Source organism: Phodopus roborovskii, unplaced genomic scaffold (assembly GCF_943737965.1).
Source record: "Phodopus roborovskii unplaced genomic scaffold, PHOROB, whole genome shotgun sequence".
In the NCBI taxonomy this organism is placed as follows: domain Eukaryota; kingdom Metazoa; phylum Chordata; class Mammalia; order Rodentia; family Cricetidae; genus Phodopus; species Phodopus roborovskii.
The window spans coordinates 20,269,582-20,291,182 of NW_026126447.1; the positions used below are offsets into that span (position 1 = coordinate 20,269,582).

Below are 21,601 nucleotides of genomic sequence, written 5' to 3' on the forward strand. Positions count from 1 at the left end.
AGCAGTAATTGGATTCGAATAAAAGATACTGTGTTTTCCCTGGCTAGCTTCAAAGGAAATCAAAACTAATTGGCCATGTGCAACCAATCAATCCAAAGTAACTTATAAATTGTTTTTCAGCAAAGCACTATGAAGAGATATAAATGTATCTGTGTTTCTGGCACAGCATACTTAGGACAAAAATATTACACAGAAAAAAAATAACAATCTTAAAAATAGGAGCTAGAGACATGTCTCAGTGGTTAAGAGCATTTCCTGCTCTTCCAGAGGACATGAGTTCAGTTCCCAGCATCCATATTGTACAACCACCTGTAATGCCGATTCCAGGAGATGCAGAGTCCTTCTGGCTTTCTTGGGCATACCTACACATGGCTTATACTCACATATACACAAATCAAAAGCAAATTAAATACATAAATTAAAAGTAAATACATTTTTAGAAACCTTACACAATACACATATGTATCAAAATACCCTATAAGTGGGTGTAACTATTATATATCAACTTAAAATACACATTTTTAAAAGACTAAATCTAACACATAAAAGTTAAAACTTGGAAAAACTAATTCATAATATTAAATTATTATGGTGGAGTATAATGGGGCAGGAAATATAGCTCAGTAGTAGAACACTTGTCTGGCATTCAGAAGGCTTTGGGTTTAGTCCCCAGCATAGCAAAAAGAAAAAAGTCAACCCAATGTATGTGTTCCACTTCTGTGGAAAAAATATTTCTTGGTCAAGCACTGTCTGTGTATGTCTAATATAAATCCATCAGCCTGTGTGATTATAATGCACTTTTTGTATGTATGTTACATTTCAAATTTTTTTTAGGTAGATGAAATGAAACAATCAAATTTGAACAGAGTCCCCACTGTAGGAGTCAAACAAAAAGCTAAGGCAAGGATCATAAAATACAAAGTCAAGGCGACCTACATCCCTGCTTTCTGTGGAGTCTCTGCCGTGATCACCCAGCTTTACGGCTAGAGCATGGAAACAACCATGGTAGAAGCATAAAAGATTGGAGATGGCTGTGTTCCAATATAATGTGCCTGTCAGTAGTAAACTTTGAATATCACAATTTTCACTATGTCCTAAAGTAATTTTTTTTTCAGTTAGAGAAAATTATAGAGCCATTCTTAGCTTTCCATCTGTACAAAAATAGGCTGTGAGCTGGATTTTGGCTGACAGGAAGTGGTGTGTTGACCTTTTCCCTAAGGTGGTGCACATGTAACCATTTCTTAGTGGGTCTATAGGTGTGGCTTGTCCTCTCCAAAACCCTTCTCTCACCTTTGTAAGTAGGCAGATACTGTATCTTGTCACCATTCAGAAATTTACTGTCCCGGGGTTTGATGGAGCCAATTTGACAGACAGGGAGGTAGTTAAAATCGTGTTTATACGTTGTGAGTAAATCCATACTCTCTTCGCTTGGAATGTATGGGTCATGTTGATGGAATTTCACTGGTATCATTTTGTGAAGCCCAAAATCTCTCCTGGGAGAAGAAAAAGCACATGTCATTTGGGTCCTTGCTTGGGAGAAGACAGTGTTGTCTACTCTACTCACAGTAACTGAATTTTCTACTCCCTACGTTTTCCTCTCTCTTCTACTCTGAAACATGACACTATAATTCATTTTTGGCCCATGTTTGACCCCTTGACTCCTGGTGTGTCATCCTTGACTCCTCCCCTCAAAGCCACAGAGTTTATCATTCATTCATAAGGAATAGCCCCTCTACCTCATTGGGGATTTTTTGCCCTTTGGTCAAGATCCTAGCCATTTTTTACTTTGGCCACATGACAACCTTGCCCCAATATTACTGCTTCTGCTTCAATTGCCTTGGTGCATCCAGAATAAATGCTGAATAAAAATAAGATGAGCTTGCCCACCAGCTTAAAATGTCTTCCAGATAAAACCCAGCTCTCTAGTACAATTTACAGGTTGTCCCAGACCTGTCCCCTGACTTACTTCCCTACCCACACCTTGTGTCAACCACAAAGATCATTGAGAAGGAGGCCTGTTCTGCAGCTAATACCCCACCTGCCTTGCATCCAACCCTTCATGTGAGGCTAACATCTGTTTTTCAGATTTATTCCATTTTCTCTCTGTTCTCAGTAACGTCTTCTGCTAACATTTATCTCCTCTACTCAGCCTTACAGAAAACCCAGAAGAGGAAAAATGCAGTAAGACACAAAGTCTTCATTTCTTTGCTATCTGCTGTGGTTGGTGCCCCCATTGTGTCCAAGAGTAAGAAAACAAAATCAAAACCACAGGATGTTTTACACCAGAACAAAGTCATCCCTTCCCAAATCAGCCAGTTAGGACAGGCCCAGGTGGTACCTACCCATCACCAGGAGCTCCCTGGCCACGCCCAACTGAGTCAGGACTATATTGCCCATTGCCACAGTCTCCACTGCCCAAATCTCCATGCTACCAGTTCCTCCCCAAACAAACTGCTTTTTCCTGGATCCCATTTGGCCAAATAGGACAAGGGGAAAGTAGATCTTTCCCTACACATGCTTGCTTGAACAGCCTTGTCAATGAAAGGGAAAGGTTCCCAGACAGGAAAACATTAGGCTAAGCACTAATAAAACCTACTTCCAGGCTGAAACCTGGTGTGGCATTACTGAGCCATGCTTGAGTAGCAAGGGTGACATGCTCTACTGTAACCTGTCTTGCATGAATTATACACAGGGTTGCCAGTAACCCCAAAGCAGGTCCTGAGCATGCTTGGTGGGATGAAGGAGTGTGGAAGCAGGAGAATTAGTCTCTTTGGGGCTGCAAGTTGGAAATGGGAGATGCTTCCGTTGAACTCCCATAACACCCTCTAGGCACATCTCAAAATATATCTTAGTAGCAAGAACAGCATCCATCTGCAGCCTAAGCTGCCTTCCCTGGGGCTGGGCTAACAGCAAAGGGACACTGATGGCCCCAGCATCTGGAAGCTAATGATATAAATGGGAGTTATGGCAGGAACAAGCTGACAAGAAACTAAACAAGAAGTGCGGGGGGTGGGGGGTCAGCTCCACATTTTTACTCTTCTTAGATTAGATTAAGGACCCTCACATAGTGACTGCTCAATTCTCCACCAATTGCAGCAAGACATAAGGAGACACTATGCCTCCATGGGCTGCACAGACAGATCCCTGAAAACACCTGAAACCGCATCTGAAATCCAGTCAAGCTGAGAGGTAACTTCCTGCTGAAAGTTTATCTTCTGAAGAGAACATTCCTAAGGGAAGCTAAGGGCTCTCCACTCCCAGGACTTAAGTGGGATTCTGAGGTGACCTTACCTATGTTCAATGATGGCTAACCGAGCTATGGTCCCTCTGCATTTCCAAGAAATAGCAGCAGATACCAAAGGCCAGCACTGAGGAGCAAAGTCAGATGTGTAAGCTTGCATGCTCAGGCCTGCCACCCATGCTAAGGCCTTACGACTGCCCTAAAAATCCTACTTCTCCTCCAAGGTGCCACCTTCCAAGGGTCTCCAGACACTAAAAGCTGAAGCAGGCTTGATGTCCCTTTCCGGTTCATCCACAGGAATCTAAGGAATGCTCACAAACTCACCAGCTCAGGGGCTGTCCTCAAGTTGTTCCACAAAGACAGAAGCAGACACATAAGATGTCTTATGAGCCACATTTAGGGAATGGATTTATTACTAAATCTCCTTCCATACAAAATCCAAATTATACTATCAATGTGCATCTGTATTTGTATTTACCTACCAGCTATAGAGAAGGCAAATGATCGGGGAGGAAGAGTCTCTTACCTCAAGGGAAGATTATTTTTAAATTTCAAGTTTGATTCATTTGTATCTGGCCCAAAAAAACAGTCTCAATGGCTGAAGAGAGTGAATTTTACCAGAATTTCTGTGTTTCCTCATTAGATTTTTATGTTGGGAGTACTCACTGAAACCTATCATTACCCACATTATAATTGCATGTCCCCAATCACACATAATCTTACAGCCTTCAAGTTCTACCAAAAGAATTTATTTTACTCTTCCCAGGAATTGCTTAAATTTAACAATTTTTTTTTCAACATTCAATGGCTCCTCTCTTCCCGTGGTATGTTTCCCAGTGTTTAGCCTCACAGTGACTATGAATAAAGAAGAAAAAGGTCACAGATGTCAGCTTCCTTCAGGTAGGTATAAAAGCTATCCAGCATGGGAAGCCAAGAGTTAAACTAGAATTAAGCACAGGTTAAAGTGACCCTGCTGGGGAAGTTACAGCAACTTCATTTCAAATCATTTGGCTAAGCTAAAGTAAGGTGTTGGGCAAGAACAGGGGGAAAGGAAAGAAGAAATTGCATAAGTGCTAATGAAAATCACTTGCCTGGAAGTGGGGAATGGAGAATTTTCACAGGAGCCAAGCAACAGTAACTTTTTTTAGTAGTTTAGTATGTGTGCAAATTTCAGAACTTATTATAGCAGTCAAGGAATCAATCACATTAAAATGTAATTTTAGGGGACATCCCTCCATTTTGCCAAAGTACATTCTCTCTCTGCAACCGTTCCCCTAAATTGCCCTCTGGGAACTTCATCTCCTAGCCTATGGCTTCACATCTTTCCCCTATTGTCTCCTTTCTGCCAGTATTTAAACTTGCCCTAGTCTCTCCCATATTTAAAAGAAAAAACAAAATATGGTGTATGTGCACACATGCACACACACATTTGTGCACACTATTTTCTCCTGTACCTCCCTCATCCCCTCTCTCCTCTAGAAAGGGTCCACAAGACTTTCCCTTCACCCACACATTCCCCAACCAGCAAATGCAATTCTACTCAACATGCTAGCCAAGGCATCTCAGAATCAGTCTCTCTTGCCCTTAGCCTGCTGCATAGACAAATTAGTCATGGTGTCTACCCTCAAAATTGTGTTTAAGAATCTCTTTCCTTGGCATCAGTCAACCCGCCTCTCATGATTTGTCCTCTTACAATCTCCTCTCATCAGGGTGGGGGTGTACTCTTCGTCTTTGATTTATTTGGTAATTTCCATATGTAATTTCCATATGCAATTTCCAAACTTCCCCAACTCAAAAGACATCTTCTAAGGAGGCCATTCTATCATGCTAGGCTAGGTTGGAGAGCCTTTTCCAGAACACTGAGAGAGACCCCTTTGAAGAACTACTAAAAGCTTGTTCCCAGCGTTGATCCCCTGGGACATCATCACTGAAGCAAGTGGATTCTAGTACAACCACTCAGGATCTGAATTATACAATACTTTCTCTTCTGCTCTCAGCTTCTCAAATCCCACTGTGGCAGAACCTAACATCTGTCCCCATTCCATGAAGTCTAGAAGAAACCATGTATAAACTACTGGAAAGGACTGGAGTCAGCCCAGTAGACAGGTTCTGGGATGGAGCCAGCAGGTGGGAGAAGGAACAGCCCTGGCTCAGTCTTTGCTACTTCAGTTTCCATGAACTGCTTGTGAGTCACAGCTTCCAGCCTGAAGGCAGTCACAAGCCTGAGCCAGAAGCAGCAGCTAAAACCAGTCTGTGCCAGAGAGAGAGAGAGAGAGAGAGAGAGAGAGAGAGAGAGAGAGAGAGAGAGAGAGAGGGAAAGGAAAGGAAAGGAAAGGAAAGGAAAGGAAAGGAAAGGAAAGGAAAGGAAAGGAAAGGAAAGGAAGAAAGAATAACAATAACCCGGAAAAGTAAATGTGAGGCAATCTTAGAAAGGAAGAAGCTAAAGCCCAAGTTCTATAAGTGGCTGGGCCTTGGTCCCTGCTTGCCTGATACACCAGAAGCAGGCAGAATGGGAATTTGGGCTGCCACCCAAGACATGGAATTTGCACTTTGAGCCTAATCAAAAATTACCTGTTCGATAAACAAACAAAAATGATTTTCAGAAGAATGTAAAAAAGAAAAGTCGCAAGTCTCCCAATGTGATATTCATAACACTGTCTAGTACCAGTACAAAAATGACTTGACACTCTACAGGAAAATGTGACCCATGTATTTCAAGAAGACTAGACACTGGACATAGCGAAGATCTCAAAGCAGCTATTTTAACTATACTTAATGAGAAAAGGCAGAATGAAGTCATAATAAATTAAGAGCTAGAAATTGACAGAACTAAAAGCTGGTATCCATAGAACCAAATGGAAACAAAAAGCTAAAGCCAGGCCTGATGGTACACCCTTATAATCCCCAAATCCCAGCACTTGGGGATCAAGGATGATCGTAAGTTTAGGCCAGCCTGGGATACAGAATGAGACCTCATCTTTAAAAATCAAAAATCTAAATTATACATTATCTCAGAAAAAATAATTCACTGTGCTTAGAGAAAAATAGAACACCTCTGTAACATGAAGATAAACTGATTAAAAGCTACCTAATCTGAACAAAAAAATGGTTAAGATTAAGACAGAGAAATAGAACACCAGAGACATAAGATTCTTAATGAAATAATGGACAAGATGTCCAGGAACTCAATCAAGGATGCACACCAAAGAAGTCAACGGCTCCAAAGTCCTGCCGTCAAGCCAAGTGTTAAGGACCTTATCTATGTGTCTTTGTTAGTCCATCCTGCCACACAGGTAACCCCAGCTCTGTAGCTCTGAGTAGCACTGTCCAGACTCCACAGGCAATGAGGGCTCAACCAGCTTGTCGAGACTCATTACCGTTGCTCGCATCCTTCCTGATGTCCCTTTTCTTTTAGTTCTTTCCTCCCTTAATCTTACCCCCTGATTTATCAATAAGTCTTATCAGTAAACGAGAGTCTCTATTAGCAACTCCACCCCACCATCCCTGTCCCCTCCCTGCCTTTAAGCCAAATCCTCCTCTTTCTCTCTCTCTCTCCCCTCTAACTCTACCTGACCCCACCATCCCCATCCCCTACCCTTAAACTAAATTCATCACTCACTCCCTCTTTCTTCGTTCCTCTCTCCCCCCTTCCCCACATACAAACACACATACATAGGAGCACACACACCTCTAATCCACTCTGCCCATGTCCTACTCCCTTTTAAGGTACTATTTAGCACTGCTGAAGTTGGTTTAGGTAACAGAAATACTGTCCCAAGTGGGGGTCCAAGTGTTTCACCCAGTGATGTGCCTAATGGGAAATGAGGCTAGAAATGCAAACTTTCTTTATGAATTGATGTCAGAGCTAGGTGAACTAAAGGCAAATCCTCTGCAAGAGAATTACCAAAGGCTGCAAATTTTTAAAAGAAAAAAAAAAAGGGTTTTCCAGTAAGAAAGACTGGAAATCGCAGGCATTCCCCCTTCTGACACCTGCTTTAAATCCCCACAATTTATGGTCAGTAAGAGCTGTGTGCAGCTGTAATCATGCCTCGTGCCGCGCTGATAGCCTTTCCAGAAGCCAGGTGTTTTTTGTGTCTGGACTTAATCACCAAGTTCAGCCAAGCCAGGACCAAATGACTATTTCATGCAGCAGGTGGGACACTATGCAGAGTTCACCTGTAGACATGGAAATGAGCGAGGTGCCATGGCAATAAGGGTCCTGGGAACAGATGGGTGACAATCCGTGCAGACCCAGAGGTTAGACAGACATGGAGTGACACACCCCCTTCCCCTAAAAGCCTCCGGAGGCTGGCTGCTCTACATTCCTGAAAGTAGTTCAACTTTTCCAGTCTGAAAATCACCCCAGCAAGCATGGATTGAGGAGCACTGAGACTGAGGTACAGGACAGCAACTGCCCTGTGAGTTTGTACCTGGTTTCTATTCCTAGGGTATGATAAAAGGGGAAACAATCCCCTGTCAGCTTCCCCCTGCTCCCCAACCTGAAGGCTCAGCTCAGGGCTTAAACCTAGGACCCTATGCATGATAAGTGCCCTGTGATAGGGTTACCCAGCCCCCAGGTCTGCTTTTCTTCCTCCCCAGTTAGTAACTGGGTCCCACCCCTTTCTCTTTTTAAAGCCCTGTAATCATTAATGGTTTGGGAAATTCTTTCAGTAGCTAGGGACCTCTTGATGTAAAGTGGATTTATTGTTGCTGTAGCTCTGACTGAGGTCCACCTGCTGGGAAATGGTTTTATTGTTATAAATGACACAGGCAAAGATAACTTAGCTCAGGTCAGAGGTTAATTTTATGATTTGCAAAACAGCATCAGGAAAGAGGAGGGTATGTAGGGCCTCAGAGCTGGGAAGAGAGGGCGGGGGGGGGGGGGGGGGGTCCTGCCACCGCAGGGGGTTGTTGTGTGTTCCTTCTCAGAAGAGTTAGACAATGAACAAGAGCACCTCCCAACATCCGAGCCTCAAGCACCCTTTCCTATACTTTAGGACAGAAAACACCTTTCTGTTATAATGCTGTCCGAAGTTAGTGCTTTTGAGCTCACAATAAAGTGATCTTTGTTTCTTGAAAACTTGGTGTAAGGAGAACAGCTACACCTGGGAGGAGAAAATGAAGTCTGAAGTCACCTCCCAACACTTTCGGACCACTGCACCTTCACACACGTGCAGAGGACTCCTCCTTGGTGTAGACTTGACATCTCTTATGAGAAGCAATGCTCGCTCAGGAGCAGCCCACAGTCTCTGCCTCAAGCTCTAGAACCCTAGAAATTATGTTCTGTTAGCAAAATGAAGCCCTATAAAGTTCACATCACTTAATAAGCTGTAGGTTGAAAAAGCAGTTCAACCTACAGCTCAAATGTATCAAGAGCTAGAACAGTTGTGCTTAAAACCAAATCATTTACAACTGCTTGGTGTCAGAGAAATCCCTCAGCTACACTCCATTCTCAAGATGCCCCTGACCAGTAATTCCTACCAAGTTCAGAAATCCCTTAGCTTCATTGCTTCTCCTAGGGGACCTCCTGCCCTAACCTAGACATAGCTTCTTTGAGTGTAGAAGACAGCACCTGTTTTTTAGAAAAGAACACCTCCAAGTCAAAATCTCAAGAGAGGAAGTTTCCATTATTTTGGGAGAAAGATGTCATGCTCCACCTTGGGTCACCTGGAATCATTATTAAAACCATGCAAAATTATGATGCAAGGGTGAGCGATAGGAAGACATTCAGCAAGTTGTCCGGGCATCTGTAATGTCTAAGTGCTGTGAAGAAACAAATGGTGTACACTGTAAACTCCACAGCACAGAAACCCTGCCTTTGGGGAGTGAGGAAAGGGGAGGCTGAGAACACATCATGGTTCAGAAAGTTTAACCTGGAGACTGACAACTGGGTCTGCAACCTCACCCAACTGCACTCACAAATGTTCCCAACTCCACTAGATCGCCAAGCGTCATCATCATGAGGCAACTAAGAGAAGTGTCGATGGAAAATGTATGGTCTTGTTAGCACAGAACCCTCAGGCTGAGTATTTCCCCCGGCCCCTGGAAATGGGGGCCTCCAGCTCCATGACACTGACAAAGGAAGTTCCACATCTAATTGGCCCTGGAACCCAATCTCAACTTTGGAAATCAACTGGAGTATATTGGAAACAATTGAAAAATATGTCCTTTGCGTATCTTGAACATTTGTGGGGTCTCTAACTCAAAATCCAAAGTATAACATCAAAAGGACCCATTCTTTATTACCAGTCCTTTTCTTTAACCACCCACGTTGTTACGGAAGCTGCCAGAAAGCAAAACACTCTTTTCAGTAGCAGGCTTCTCCTTCTTTCCTTCTGATACAACTTCCCACCTTTAATTAGACCAATTTAGCCTCCTAACCCCCCCCCCACTTAAACAAGGAGGAATTCTTTCTCAGTAAGAGGGTGTTTGGGAACAGTTAAGCAAGCCAACAAGTAGAAGACCATCTTCCAGAGATATCTAGTATGCTAGCATTGAGACACTAATGTCGCACACCCATACTGCACTAACACTGCATGCTATTATCTTGGCATCACGCTATTCATTACTGCCTTTCTCTCCCATTTCCTCATTAGCGCTGTTTGCCTCACCTGGATGTGGTCAGGCCTTCCATTGGTACATCTCCCTTCTGGTAAACCCGTATGGGTTTAAAGGAATGTCTTGGTAGGTAAGACTCGTAGGTAGGATAATTCTCGGTGTACTCGGAGAGGAGACATGGTTTCTCTGTTTTGTCATAAATCTTCGTAGGGAGATGTGGACAGTGATGCCGCCTACAAAACATACATAGACAGTTTGGTTAGTTTCTTTCTTGAAGGAGTATATTCAATCTGAAAATGCTGTGTCCTCCAGACTGACTGATGCCATTAAAATTCAGAATTAAACCTTTTCTTTCTTTTATCATATTATGTGCATGTCAAAACTTAAAATAGTCTATAACTTCAATTATTTTATCAAAATATGTGGATCATAAAATTACTCACAAGCATGGCTGACATTCAGCTGTCACGTGTCACATTGCTTGTAAAAGTGTTTAAAATAGTTCATATCAGAGGGTAGTGTCAAACCCTCTGAAGGACACCCCAACTGCCCTTTTGAGAAACCAGAGATAGACATTGGTCAGGTAGCTTCCAGATCCCTAAGGCAGGAGTTCCACCTTTATCCTTGGTCTGAAGCCAGAAATGTCTTTGGTCCTGTCCTGGTCATAGGCAGGGATGCCAGATGGAGGCTCTGATTTGTCACCCCTCTTCTCCTAAGTGAGCACCCCTACCTGGAAGCTTCACATTAGGGTGCAACATAGATTCCAGTCCAGATACCAATTCCCTCTGGTGAATGGCTTTGGAACTGGACCTTGGGTTAATTTCAGCTCACAATTTTAGGGTCTCAGCACTTGCAGGGGAAAGACGAGAATATTAGGTAATTATAAAAGGATTAGTACCCTTAGAGGCCATTGAGGTCCACCATAGACCCCACTTCTATTTATAACACTAGAAAAGAAGACACAAGTACCCTTTTTAACCCTCCTGGCCAAAAAGAGCTATCCTTGGCCCTGGGTGGAAACAGCATTCTGATCTGCTCTAAAGATCAGAACATTAAATATGACTGTCCCCTCCCTTAAGAATGGATTTAGTGGGACTTAACAATCACCTGGACATGTGTTCACCAACTTACCCCTCCTCCAAAGCTGATTCACCAGAAGTCATAGTGTTGATAGAAATAATTATCCCTTTAATGAGGTAATATACTTTCCCTTCCCAGAAGCCCCTCACTCAGAACATGTTTACAGAGCCTCCCTTCATGGCTGCTCTGCTAAGTCTGCCTGCTTTTCTAAGCATCCCTTCTCCTTTTTCTACTTTCAGAAACTGTCCAGAAGCCTAAGCATGCCTTCCCAGGCCCTCCAGGCTGTTCTCTTTCTTTCTCTGAAGCCCTCGCTCCCTTTCAGCCACTTTCAGCCATACTGCTGTTTGCTGACCTCCATTGCAAAAGTCATGACTTCCACTCCTCCCCTTCTCTGACTCCTGCCAAGATTCTACTCTTTCCAATAGATGTGCTCCAAGGCTCTAGGCCAAACTGGCATGGTTTCTAGCTGAGTTCCTGGGTTAGTTCAGAGTATCATCACTGCACACAGAGAGCACACACCCATCCATGCACACACAGAAGCCAGAGCAGGATGTTAGATATTTCCCCATCACTCTCCACCTTGTTCTATAGCCAGAAGCTCACTATTTTGATGTGGCTGGCTGGCCAGCTCTGCCAACACTGGGATGACAAGCACAAGCAGCCAGACCCAACTTTACAGGTTCTTGGGCTTACACAGCAAGCGCTCTCGATCACTGAGCCATCTGCAGAGTCTCTGCCTCAGTTGTGAGTCTACCAAGTACAATTTACTGTAGCAAACTATTTCATAGAGCAATTTCGCTCATCTATTCTTTCCAATCTCATCTCAATTGCTATATCCTCAGAAAAATATACCCTGGCTATCTTATTTCTAAAGACACAGATCACCACCCTCCCTCTTCCTTCCAAGTGCCAACATATACTTCCTCTCATTAACCACTTGTTCATGCTCGCCTCATCCATCAAGCTCTGAACGTTCATCTAACTCCTCCCTGGTACAGCCTCTAATAGCCTGACTAGAACATAGTTAGCATTTGGGAAATATTTATTGATTAAATGACTAAGTATAAAAATTGGATGAGCTATAAATGAATTCTGTAAGTTATAATTTATATTTAGCCTTTCCCATTTTACATGTTAAAAAATGGAACAGTTTGCTTACAGATGGACAAAGGGCAGCTGTTATAGCTTCCAATAAGTAGTGTATAACTTATTCATGTATCCGGACACAATGCCCATGAGCTGGCAAACCAACAGATACCAATATCTTTTTGGTCTTGGTTTGGTTTGGTTTGGTTTGGGGCTTTTGTTGTTGTTGTTGTTGTTGTTGCATTTTCCCTGCTCCATCACATCTTTAAGTCACCCAGTCTGATCACTCATGTTCCCATTGCCCCAGCCCTGCCACCCCCCCCCCCCAGTTTACTCAGGAGATTTATTTCCCTTTCCCAGAGAAATCCATGCATCCCTCTTTAAGCCCTCCTTGTTACCTAGCCTCTCTGGGGCTATCTATTGTCCTTGAATTTACACCTAATATCCACTTATGAGTGAGTACATACCATGTTTGTCTTTCTGAGCCTCAGCTACCTGAGGATGACTTTATTTCAAGCTCCATTCACTTGCCTGCAAATTTCATAATGTCATTGTTTGTTTGTTTGTTTGTTTGTTTGTTTGTGGGGTTGTTTGTTTGGTTGGTTGGTTTATTTTGTTTGGTTTTGTTTGTTTTTTCCTCTAAGTACATTCACTCAGTTGAGTGAATATACCACATTTTCTTTATCCATTCTTCAGCTGAAGAGCATATAGGTTGTTTCCACGTCCTGGTTACTATGAATAACACTGCTATGAACATAGTTGAGCAAGTGTCCCTGTGGTATGACTGAGCACCCTTTGGATATATGCCCAGGAGTGCTACAGCTGAGTCTTATGGTAAATTGATTCCCAGGTTTCTGAGAAACCACCACACTGATTTCCAAAGTGGCTGTACAAGTTTGCACCCCCACCAGCAATGAAAGTGTTCCCCTTGCTCCATAGCCTTTATAGCATAAGCTGTCATTTATGTTTTTGTTCTTAGCCATTCTGACAGGTGCAAGAAGGCAGAATACCAACATCTTCATACAAACTTCCCATCAGTGATTTCTACCTTAACCACACCAAGAAATAACATTAATATTTTTAACTTTTCTTTTAACTGGTTCTTATTGTATAGCCCTAACTGACCTCTTTGGCCTCCTAAGAGAGATTACAGGCTTGTAGCTCCACACACAGTTTTGTTTACATTTAAATTACAAAAAATCAAATTTAATTACAGAAATCAAAACACAGTACTCTGGGACAGCACATGGGGGATGGGATCAAAGGCGAGAGAGACCAGGAGTTCATGGCTGCTCAATGTAAAGATACTTCCATTCATGAGGATACAGGAGAGCAGGAGCTCTAATTCTTTGCTGATAATGATGCAAAGTGGTAAACCATGCTCCCTGCACTCACAAGGCACAAGTCAGAGAAACTCAAATTTGAAGCCAACCTGAGCTACATGGAGGGACCTTGTCTCACTAAAAGTAAATAAATGTTTTTAAGTACACAGCTAAAGAGTGGGCTTTCTTGTTACCTGTTTGTTTTGCAGGATTCTAGATAAAGCTCGGTGCTGCCTCATGACTGAACTAAGCCCTTAGCCCTCGGCTGGCCAGTCTTCTTTCAAAGCTACACATAGTCTTACTGAGAAAGAAAAACATTCCTTAGTGTTTAACCAGTTAGGTCCAAAATTAAAAAGTTGACATGTATATTTTAACAGCCTTATTGATAATCACACAAAACTGAAACTACTAACTAAAGGTAGTAACTGAAGATCAAGTGTGGTTTTATCTCCAGCCAGGGAAACAGCTTGGTGCCATCATCAGAGAAGCTTCCTTCTGCAGAAGATGGGAACAGAGATGAAGACCCACACCAAGGCACTACTCATGGGACACTCAGCCCTACATATGAGGTCTCTATCAAATCCCTCTCTCAGGGCTCAGGGAATCCCATGGAAGAGGAGGCAGAAAGAGAGTAAGAGTCAGAGGGATGGAGGACACCAGGAGAACAAAGCCCTCTGAATCAATATGATCAAAGCACACATGCACTCACAGAGACTGAGGCAGCATGCACAGGGCCTGTGCGGGTCTGCACCAGATCATGTGATACAACTCAGAGTCACCTGGGAAAAGGGAGCCTCTTTGAAGAATTGTCTCAATCAGATTGCCTGTGGGCATGTCTGTGAGAGATTGTCTTGACTGATGACTGATATGGGAGGGAGGGCCCAGCCCACTGTAAGTAGCATCCTCCCTAAGTAGATGGGTCTGGGCTGTATTAAAATAAATTAAAATAAAATAAAAAATAAAACCTAGCTGAGCCAGTGAGTGAGCAAGGATCAATCAGCATTCCTCCATGGGCTCTTCCTGAGTTCCTGACCCAACTTCACTCCATGACAGACTGTGGCCTGGAGTATAAGCCAAATAAACCCGTTCCTCCCTAGTTTGCTTTTGGTCAGAGTGTTCTATCGTAGCTATGAAAAACAAGAACACATGAGATCTAGACATCTGTAAAAATCAACAGAACAAAGGCACACCGTGTGAGACCAGACAGAGAAGCAAGAGTATGGAGTCATCCTGAACTACACAAGCTGATCTGTGACCTCGATTATAAGGCTCTGCCTCAAATACCAGAACAAAAGACAAAAGCAATAATACAGAAAGTACTGGTTTGGGCTGGAGAGATGGCTCAGTGGTTAAGAGCACTGCCTGCTCTTCCAGAAGTCCTGAGTTCAATCCCCAGCAACCACATAGTGGTTCACACCATCTATAGCAGGATCTGATGCCCTCTTCTGGCATAAGATGTACATGCAGCTAAAGCATTCATATATGTAATAAAATAAATAAAATCTTTTTAAGAAGGAAGGAAGGAAGGAAGGAAAGAAGGAAGGAAGGAAAGAAGGAAGGAAGGAAGAGAAAGAAAGAACTTGTTTTAGTGGGTTAATCAGCTAGTTTTGTTTGAGGCAGGGTCTTGCCATGTAGCCCTGGCTGATCTCAGATTCTCAGATGTCAACTTATTTACAAAGTTAAACATCCTTCGGCCTCAGCCTTCCAGGAAACACAGTATTACAGGTGTGTGATCCTACCACAGTTGGAAAAAAATAACCATAATATCAAATAATGATAGCTGGGGGTACACAGACCAGTGGTAGCAAACCTGATTAGCACACATGAGGTCCTAGGTTCAATTCCAAGCACCAGTAAACATATATGCATATATTTATATTTATTAACCATATTTATTAAATATGCAGTATGCATATATTTTTAACTTTTGTTCATAACTACCAAAATTGCTTTATTTATTTGACAAATTACAATGCAAATGCAAAATACTACCTAATTTTCTTGTAACGCTAAAACTATCCTAAAAAGTAGTGTGTTGCTTTCTTTTTAAAGGGTGGAAGGTAAGAAGGCTGTGTTCCAGGCAACAGTAGTCAAACTGCTCCTGTAGTTAACTCAGCAGATCACTGCTGCCACCACTCTTCTGTCTGTTCCTCCGTAGTCAGCCCCAAACACATCAACATGAAGAGCGGGTGCCTTTACATGACATTCCTACCGGTCTTTGTTTCATGTGTGAATAGAAAAGGCCTTAAGATGCCGTCTTGATAGCTGTTCATTTTTATTATCAAATGCTTTTGCCTCATGGTAAATGTTTGATATATAGCCTCCCTGCTTATGGATGCATTCCAAAACCACTGCCAGACGCCTGAAGCCATAGTGATGCTGAACCCTATTTGTAGTACGTTTATGTGATCTGCCCTTACCTAGGTCTATGTGTAATTTATAAATCAAGCACAGAAAGAGGTCAGAGAGAGGTTAGCAATGACTGAGTGTAGATCTTAGTGATCTCAGCATATGACGTTTTTTCTTCATTAAAGCTGAGAGCTCACCTTTGCACGTGGGGAGGGGGGGCACTTTACTTGTTCCCTTTGGTGTATCCAGATGCCTTTGTACTGTGAGACTACTATTAGGTAATATAAGGGTTATTGTGCATAATCCCTTCAATACCACAAGTTGATCTGACAGATGAGCAGTTAACTAAATATTGAAGGGCAAGCAGCACATAGAGGGTGGACGCACTGGATAAAGTGGTGATTAGTGAGCTGGCAATAAATTTAACCACACTACTCAGAATGGCATGTAATTTTAAACTTATGAGTGACTTCCAGAATCTTCCACTTAATATGGCCAGGCTGCGTTTAACTATGAAATAACTGAAAGGGCAAGGAAAATACATGGATGAGGAGGTCACTATATGGCTATTTACAAGATCTTCCACAGACCCCATACTTTCTGCAGCTAAATGATCAATATAGAACTTTTTTTCTTTTTAAAGCATGCATTGTTAGCATTTAATACACAATACTGATTATTTTGTGTATATTTATAAAATATCTAATGGCTGCTACATAGATGAGTTTACTCTGCAGATAAGCTGGTGTCTGCAAAATAAAACATTTCCCATTGTATGTAAAAGATTATCTTCATTTCTATATTCATAATCAGCCCAATTATCCGAGTCTTCGCTATAAGCCAACTATTTTAGGATTCTTGCAAACCACAAACCAAAAGCCAGGAAGTTCAACTTAACAAAAATACCGCTGCACATGTATCTTGCTCACCCACACTCTGAGAGAAAAATCAAGATCTTATTAAGCCTACCTTGGAGTCAGGCATTTTGGGTATAATGAACTCTTCAGGCAGAGTTTCCCCTATTCAGATCGCCTGCCTTTTAAGCCAGTAAAGTGTTCTGCTTTGTACAAGGATAGCTGAGAAATCAGCATTGGACTGACTCAGACCCCCCTGGTCTCAGAAGGCCTGGGCAGTCTAAGGGACCTCTGACAGTGGAACCAGGATGTATCCCTAGTACACAAAAGGACTTTGGGCACACATTTCCCATGGAGGGATACTCCCTTAACCTAGAGGCAGGAGGGAGAGCCTAGTCCCTACTCCAAATGACTTGATAGATTTTGTTGACCCCTCCTGGAAGTCATCACCCTCCCTGTGGAGTGGGGGGGGAGAGAAATGGGATGGGAGGGTGGTCAGGGGGCATGGAAGGGAGGGAGAGGGACCTGGGATCAGTATGTAAAATAGGGAAAAAAAATAAGTATTTTTAAAATCTGTGTATTTGTATTTCAACAATATAGCTAAAACCTTGATGTAAATTCCTCCTTTTTTTGGCTCACTGAATATCATTTATTCAGTATGAAATTTTTATACTATATGTTCCACATGTTAAGAATAAATGTACATTAAATCTTGGTTTTTGTTTTTTTTTTAAAAAAAAAAAAAAAGGAGGGAGGGAGTGGGGAAATAATGTAAATGAGCTACTCACATGTGACACCTTAACATCTTTTTAAGTGAAAAATAGATGTTCTATTGTCTAAGTTTGCTCAAGGGATCATCTCCTCCCTCTGCCTGTACCCTGGCAGCACTCGGATACTTTTCTCAAGACTCTGGGATCAATGTGTTTGGTCATCTACCTGCCCCTTGGAATAAAGACTAAGTCTGAAATCTCTGTCCTGGAAGCTAGCCGAGCATCTGATAAATTCAAATAACAGTTGCATGGGAGACAGAAGGAGGGCACTGTTTTAGGAAGAAGAGCTAAAAAAAAAATAAATAAATAAGATATTTACAGGGCTGAAGAAATGACCTCATTGTTAAGAGCACTTGCCACTCTTGAGGAAGACCGAAGTTCAGCTTCCTGCACTCACATTAACCTCTAACTCCAGAAGATCTGATACCTTTTTTCTTGCCTCCAAAGGTGCCTGAACTCACATACAGAGAGAGAGGAGAGAGAGAGAGAGAGAATGCACACTTGAAAAAATATAATCCTTTGAAAAAGAAAGATATTTATAAGTCATTATAAGTCACAAGGAAAAGGAAAATGAATGATGTGCTCCTTCAGTACAGCCTAAATGTACAAGATTTAGATTCTTGTGTTTATGGAGCCAGTTAGCATCTAAACAAAGTTTGTGGGTTCCCACTCTTGGGACATTTGAAAGTGGGTTTGATGACCATGAACCAAATCACTGAAAGCCTTTCTAGCTGGGACACTAGTGTCATTGGACAACCGCCTTGGACACCTTGCCCTGGTGCCCACTCACAAAAGTCCAGATGGATCCAACAGTAGGGAATGAGATGGGAAGAGCAAAAAGGGTGTTTCAACTCCACAGAACTCTCTAAAGTCTTGCCACTTGAAAGAGAAAAAGAAACAATCTCAACTTACTCTGACACCTGGGAAAGGGTGTAGTAGAAACTTGATGAAATTCACAAGAAAATTAATAAAAGCTAACTCTGAACATTGCCTCCAAACCAGCGTCAGGGCTTTACAACTGAGAGGAGATGTGAAGAATGTCCAATCCAATGACTCATACACAGATAACAATATTGCAGTTCAAAATAATGAACACAACCCAGCTGTGGACACAGCACGGGTCCTATCACCAGGCACTACCCCAACATCATCTGGCTCAAGCCATCTGTGACTCAGGTTACTCTAGAATGGATGACAGCATTTAGGGTAGTTCCCTCTAGAATAATGCCATTCAACAGAAATAAATACAAACCACATCTGTCACCTTTAAGTCTGTTGGACACATTAAAACGGTTGAGAGAAACGTAAAGTTTTCTTAACTCAATTTTTTCCAAAATCTCTGATTTTAACAAACCATCAGTATAAAATTTTTGTGCTATTTTATTTTATACCCTTCAAAATCCAGCATTTATTGTACATTTATAGTATATCTCAGTTCAGTCTAGCCAAGAGCTGCTCAATAGCAATAGGTGACCCCAGCTTTTATGCTGGAAAGCACAGGTCTGTAATTTGAAGGTTCAAAGGAGTAGCCCCACATAGTTATCCAGTGTTTTCTATATATGTAGCCGGACACAAATGCCTACAAATATTTTTAAACCAAACCTGATGGTGCATGTCTGTGATCCCACCACTCCAAAAGTAAAAGCAGGAAGATGAGTTGAGTGGGTTCATTGCCAGCCTGGGCTACACAAGACCTTATCTCAAGAAATCAAGTTTTGTTTTCTATTTTGCAACTGGTGTCTTGATTCCTCTAAAAAAAAAAAAAGAAGAAGAAGAAAAGAAAACCACACCTTCTTGTGACATACTCAGAAATGCTAAGATATGAAAATGAACGCCTCCCACAATTTATCTCAACCCATAGCCCTGAACTTCTACTTGATGAGCCTGTATCACTCCCTGCATTTGCTCTCCTCTTATAACTCCATTTTTATGAAATGCTTCACTTTCAAAGGCCCATTCTAGATGCTGCCTCTAAATTGTTTTAATTATGTGTTGGGGGGGAGGGAAAGCCACAACATGTGTGTGGAGGACACAGAACAACTTACAGTCTGTACTCTCCTTCTATTTTTATGTGGGCTCCAGAGATCAAACTCAGTTTACCCACATAGCCCTTCTACTAACCCATCTACCCACAGCTTTCCTAAGGCTACTGCTGGATCTAATGGACACTGTCACTGACTGTGATACTCCCTCTGCTCAGACACTGGATAGTATTATGTCCCTACCTCTTTTTCTATTTGGACATCTTTCTCATCTAAAATTTTCTATTTTTCATTGATAAAATAAGTGTATGTGCTTTGTGGGTATAGTAAATGCATATTTTGACACATGTATACTATGTATAATATATAATAATAATCTAACTGACATGTCCATCATCTCAAACATTTCTTTGTACTAAGGACATTCCAAATCTTCTCTCTTAGTTATTGTGAAACACATGATTAAATATGATTGGCCCAACAAAATACCCACAATGGTGTAATAGTGATACTATTATTTTAGGGGTAACCAACAGCTATTTAATTGATCTTAAGTCAACTACCCATAACCAGAGAGGACCAACCCCAATTGGTATAGCTTCAATACAACCTTTATACCTGGTCAGGGAACATTGAAAAAGGGGGAGCAGAAATATTTTAAGAGCCAGAGGACCAGGATGCCTGCTGTTAGCAAGTGTCTTCTAGGCATGACAAGCTGCACCCATGCAATCTAAATAATATGGTTGAGTAAATAATACTCATATAATTACATAATCAGTCAACATTCCAATTCAAATAAGGGAAGTTTCACAAGGTCCCACACTTAGATGAAGAGTTACAATCAGTGGCTTCTGAAAAGGAAAAATCAGTCTTCTCTGTAGAAAACCTCTCTGAGGGGTTATCCAATTACAAATAGTCCCAAACAAACACACACACACACACACACACACACACACACACACACTGCTCAATGGGTTCAGGGGTGTGTGTGTGTGTGTGTGTGTGTGTGTGTGTGTATATATATATATATACATATATATATATATACTTAAGCATATAACAATAAAACAAAAGGTCACAAACTTGAGAGGGGAGAACATAGGAAGAGTTGAAGGGAAGAGAAAAGTGGGGATATAAATATAATACTCTAAAAATTAAACATTTAAGCAAAAAAAATGTCCTTCAGTCCTTCATAGTAACTCCACTGAACAAGTGTCCTTTTGGTACCCCTTATCTCCTATAATGCTTTGTGTAATTTCTGATTCTTATCACTAATTTTCATGGTTACAACATAGCTACCAAGAACTCTGTCTTTAATAGGCTTCAGGTATGATGCAATTATTATGTACCCTAGGGAAAAGTTTCTCCTTTTTCCAGGTAATCTTCGTAGCAATGCTGTAAGAGAAGCATTTTTATACCCATTTAACAAACATGAAAACTGAAGCTTAGGAAGGAGATGTCATCTTGCTCAAGCTCATATGGCCAGGAGATGATGTAACAAAATTGTGCTCTTAATTATAGCCATATGCAATGTGGCTTAATGAGGTATATGTTTGTAGCTACTGTTCCTGGCTTCTTGGATAACCCAAAGGGCAGTCCGTTCACAGGCAGATCTTTGATCCATCCATCCAAGTTCATTTCAGCTATAGTCAGTCTTCCACTGACACAGAAAATATCCCAGCACACACCAACAAGTAGATACAATTCCAAATGCTCTTGAAAACTCTAGGACTTCCTTTACTGTGTAAACAGGAGAATGTCGTTAAGTAATAATAGTAACAGAAAAGCATACAGACTGCTGGGTCATGGAAGACCCTGGAGACCAGCCAGCCTCTCCACCTCACCATGTAGGCATAGATACTGAGACTCAAAGACATTGCGTCCCTGCCTGAGGTCTCACAGCTGGTCAGCAATCGCCTCACTCACAGCCCTGTATCACCTCCCACGAAACTGGCTTCCACTTCCTACCCAATTTAGAACTCAAAGTTCAAGCTCTTAAAGGATTTACAGTCTGTTTTTCCTTTTTCCCAGTAGATGGAAGCTTGTGAGCTATCACAGCTGCTGGGACACACACTTGCTACAGGAAATGTGTTCTCACTGTGGTGGGGACAAGGATTCCCAAATCTCAAGCCATTAAAGTCACCGCTGTACAGAGGTAGTTTTGAACAATTCTAGGGTGTCTGGAGAGCAGAAATGGATACTAAAGGCAGGAGCTTCAGATGAGGACCCATGTCCCTGAAGCAAAAAGTTTGCTATATTCATGGCCCCAGAAATCCAAAGTCCAGGGCCACTGACAGAGCCAACACTTCCCAAAAATCAGGTCAATCTAATCAGCAGTAGTTTACAAGCTCATAAGATA

The 21,601-nt window shown here is 41.9% G+C and overlaps 1 protein-coding gene across 1 annotated transcript in view; it reads right to left on the reverse strand.

The window, feature by feature from the left end:
- The window catches only part of Saxo1 (stabilizer of axonemal microtubules 1), a 94,279-nt gene that overhangs the window by 21,334 nt on the left and 51,344 nt on the right, over nt 1-21,601 (reverse strand). Inside the window, exons 2-3 of the mRNA XM_051188148.1 lie at nt 9,853-10,032; nt 1,291-1,493 (exon numbers count right to left, since the gene is read on the reverse strand). Coding sequence (XP_051044105.1) covers nt 1,291-1,493; nt 9,853-10,032 — 383 coding nt within the window. The remainder of the gene's footprint in view (nt 1-1,290; nt 1,494-9,852; nt 10,033-21,601) is intronic.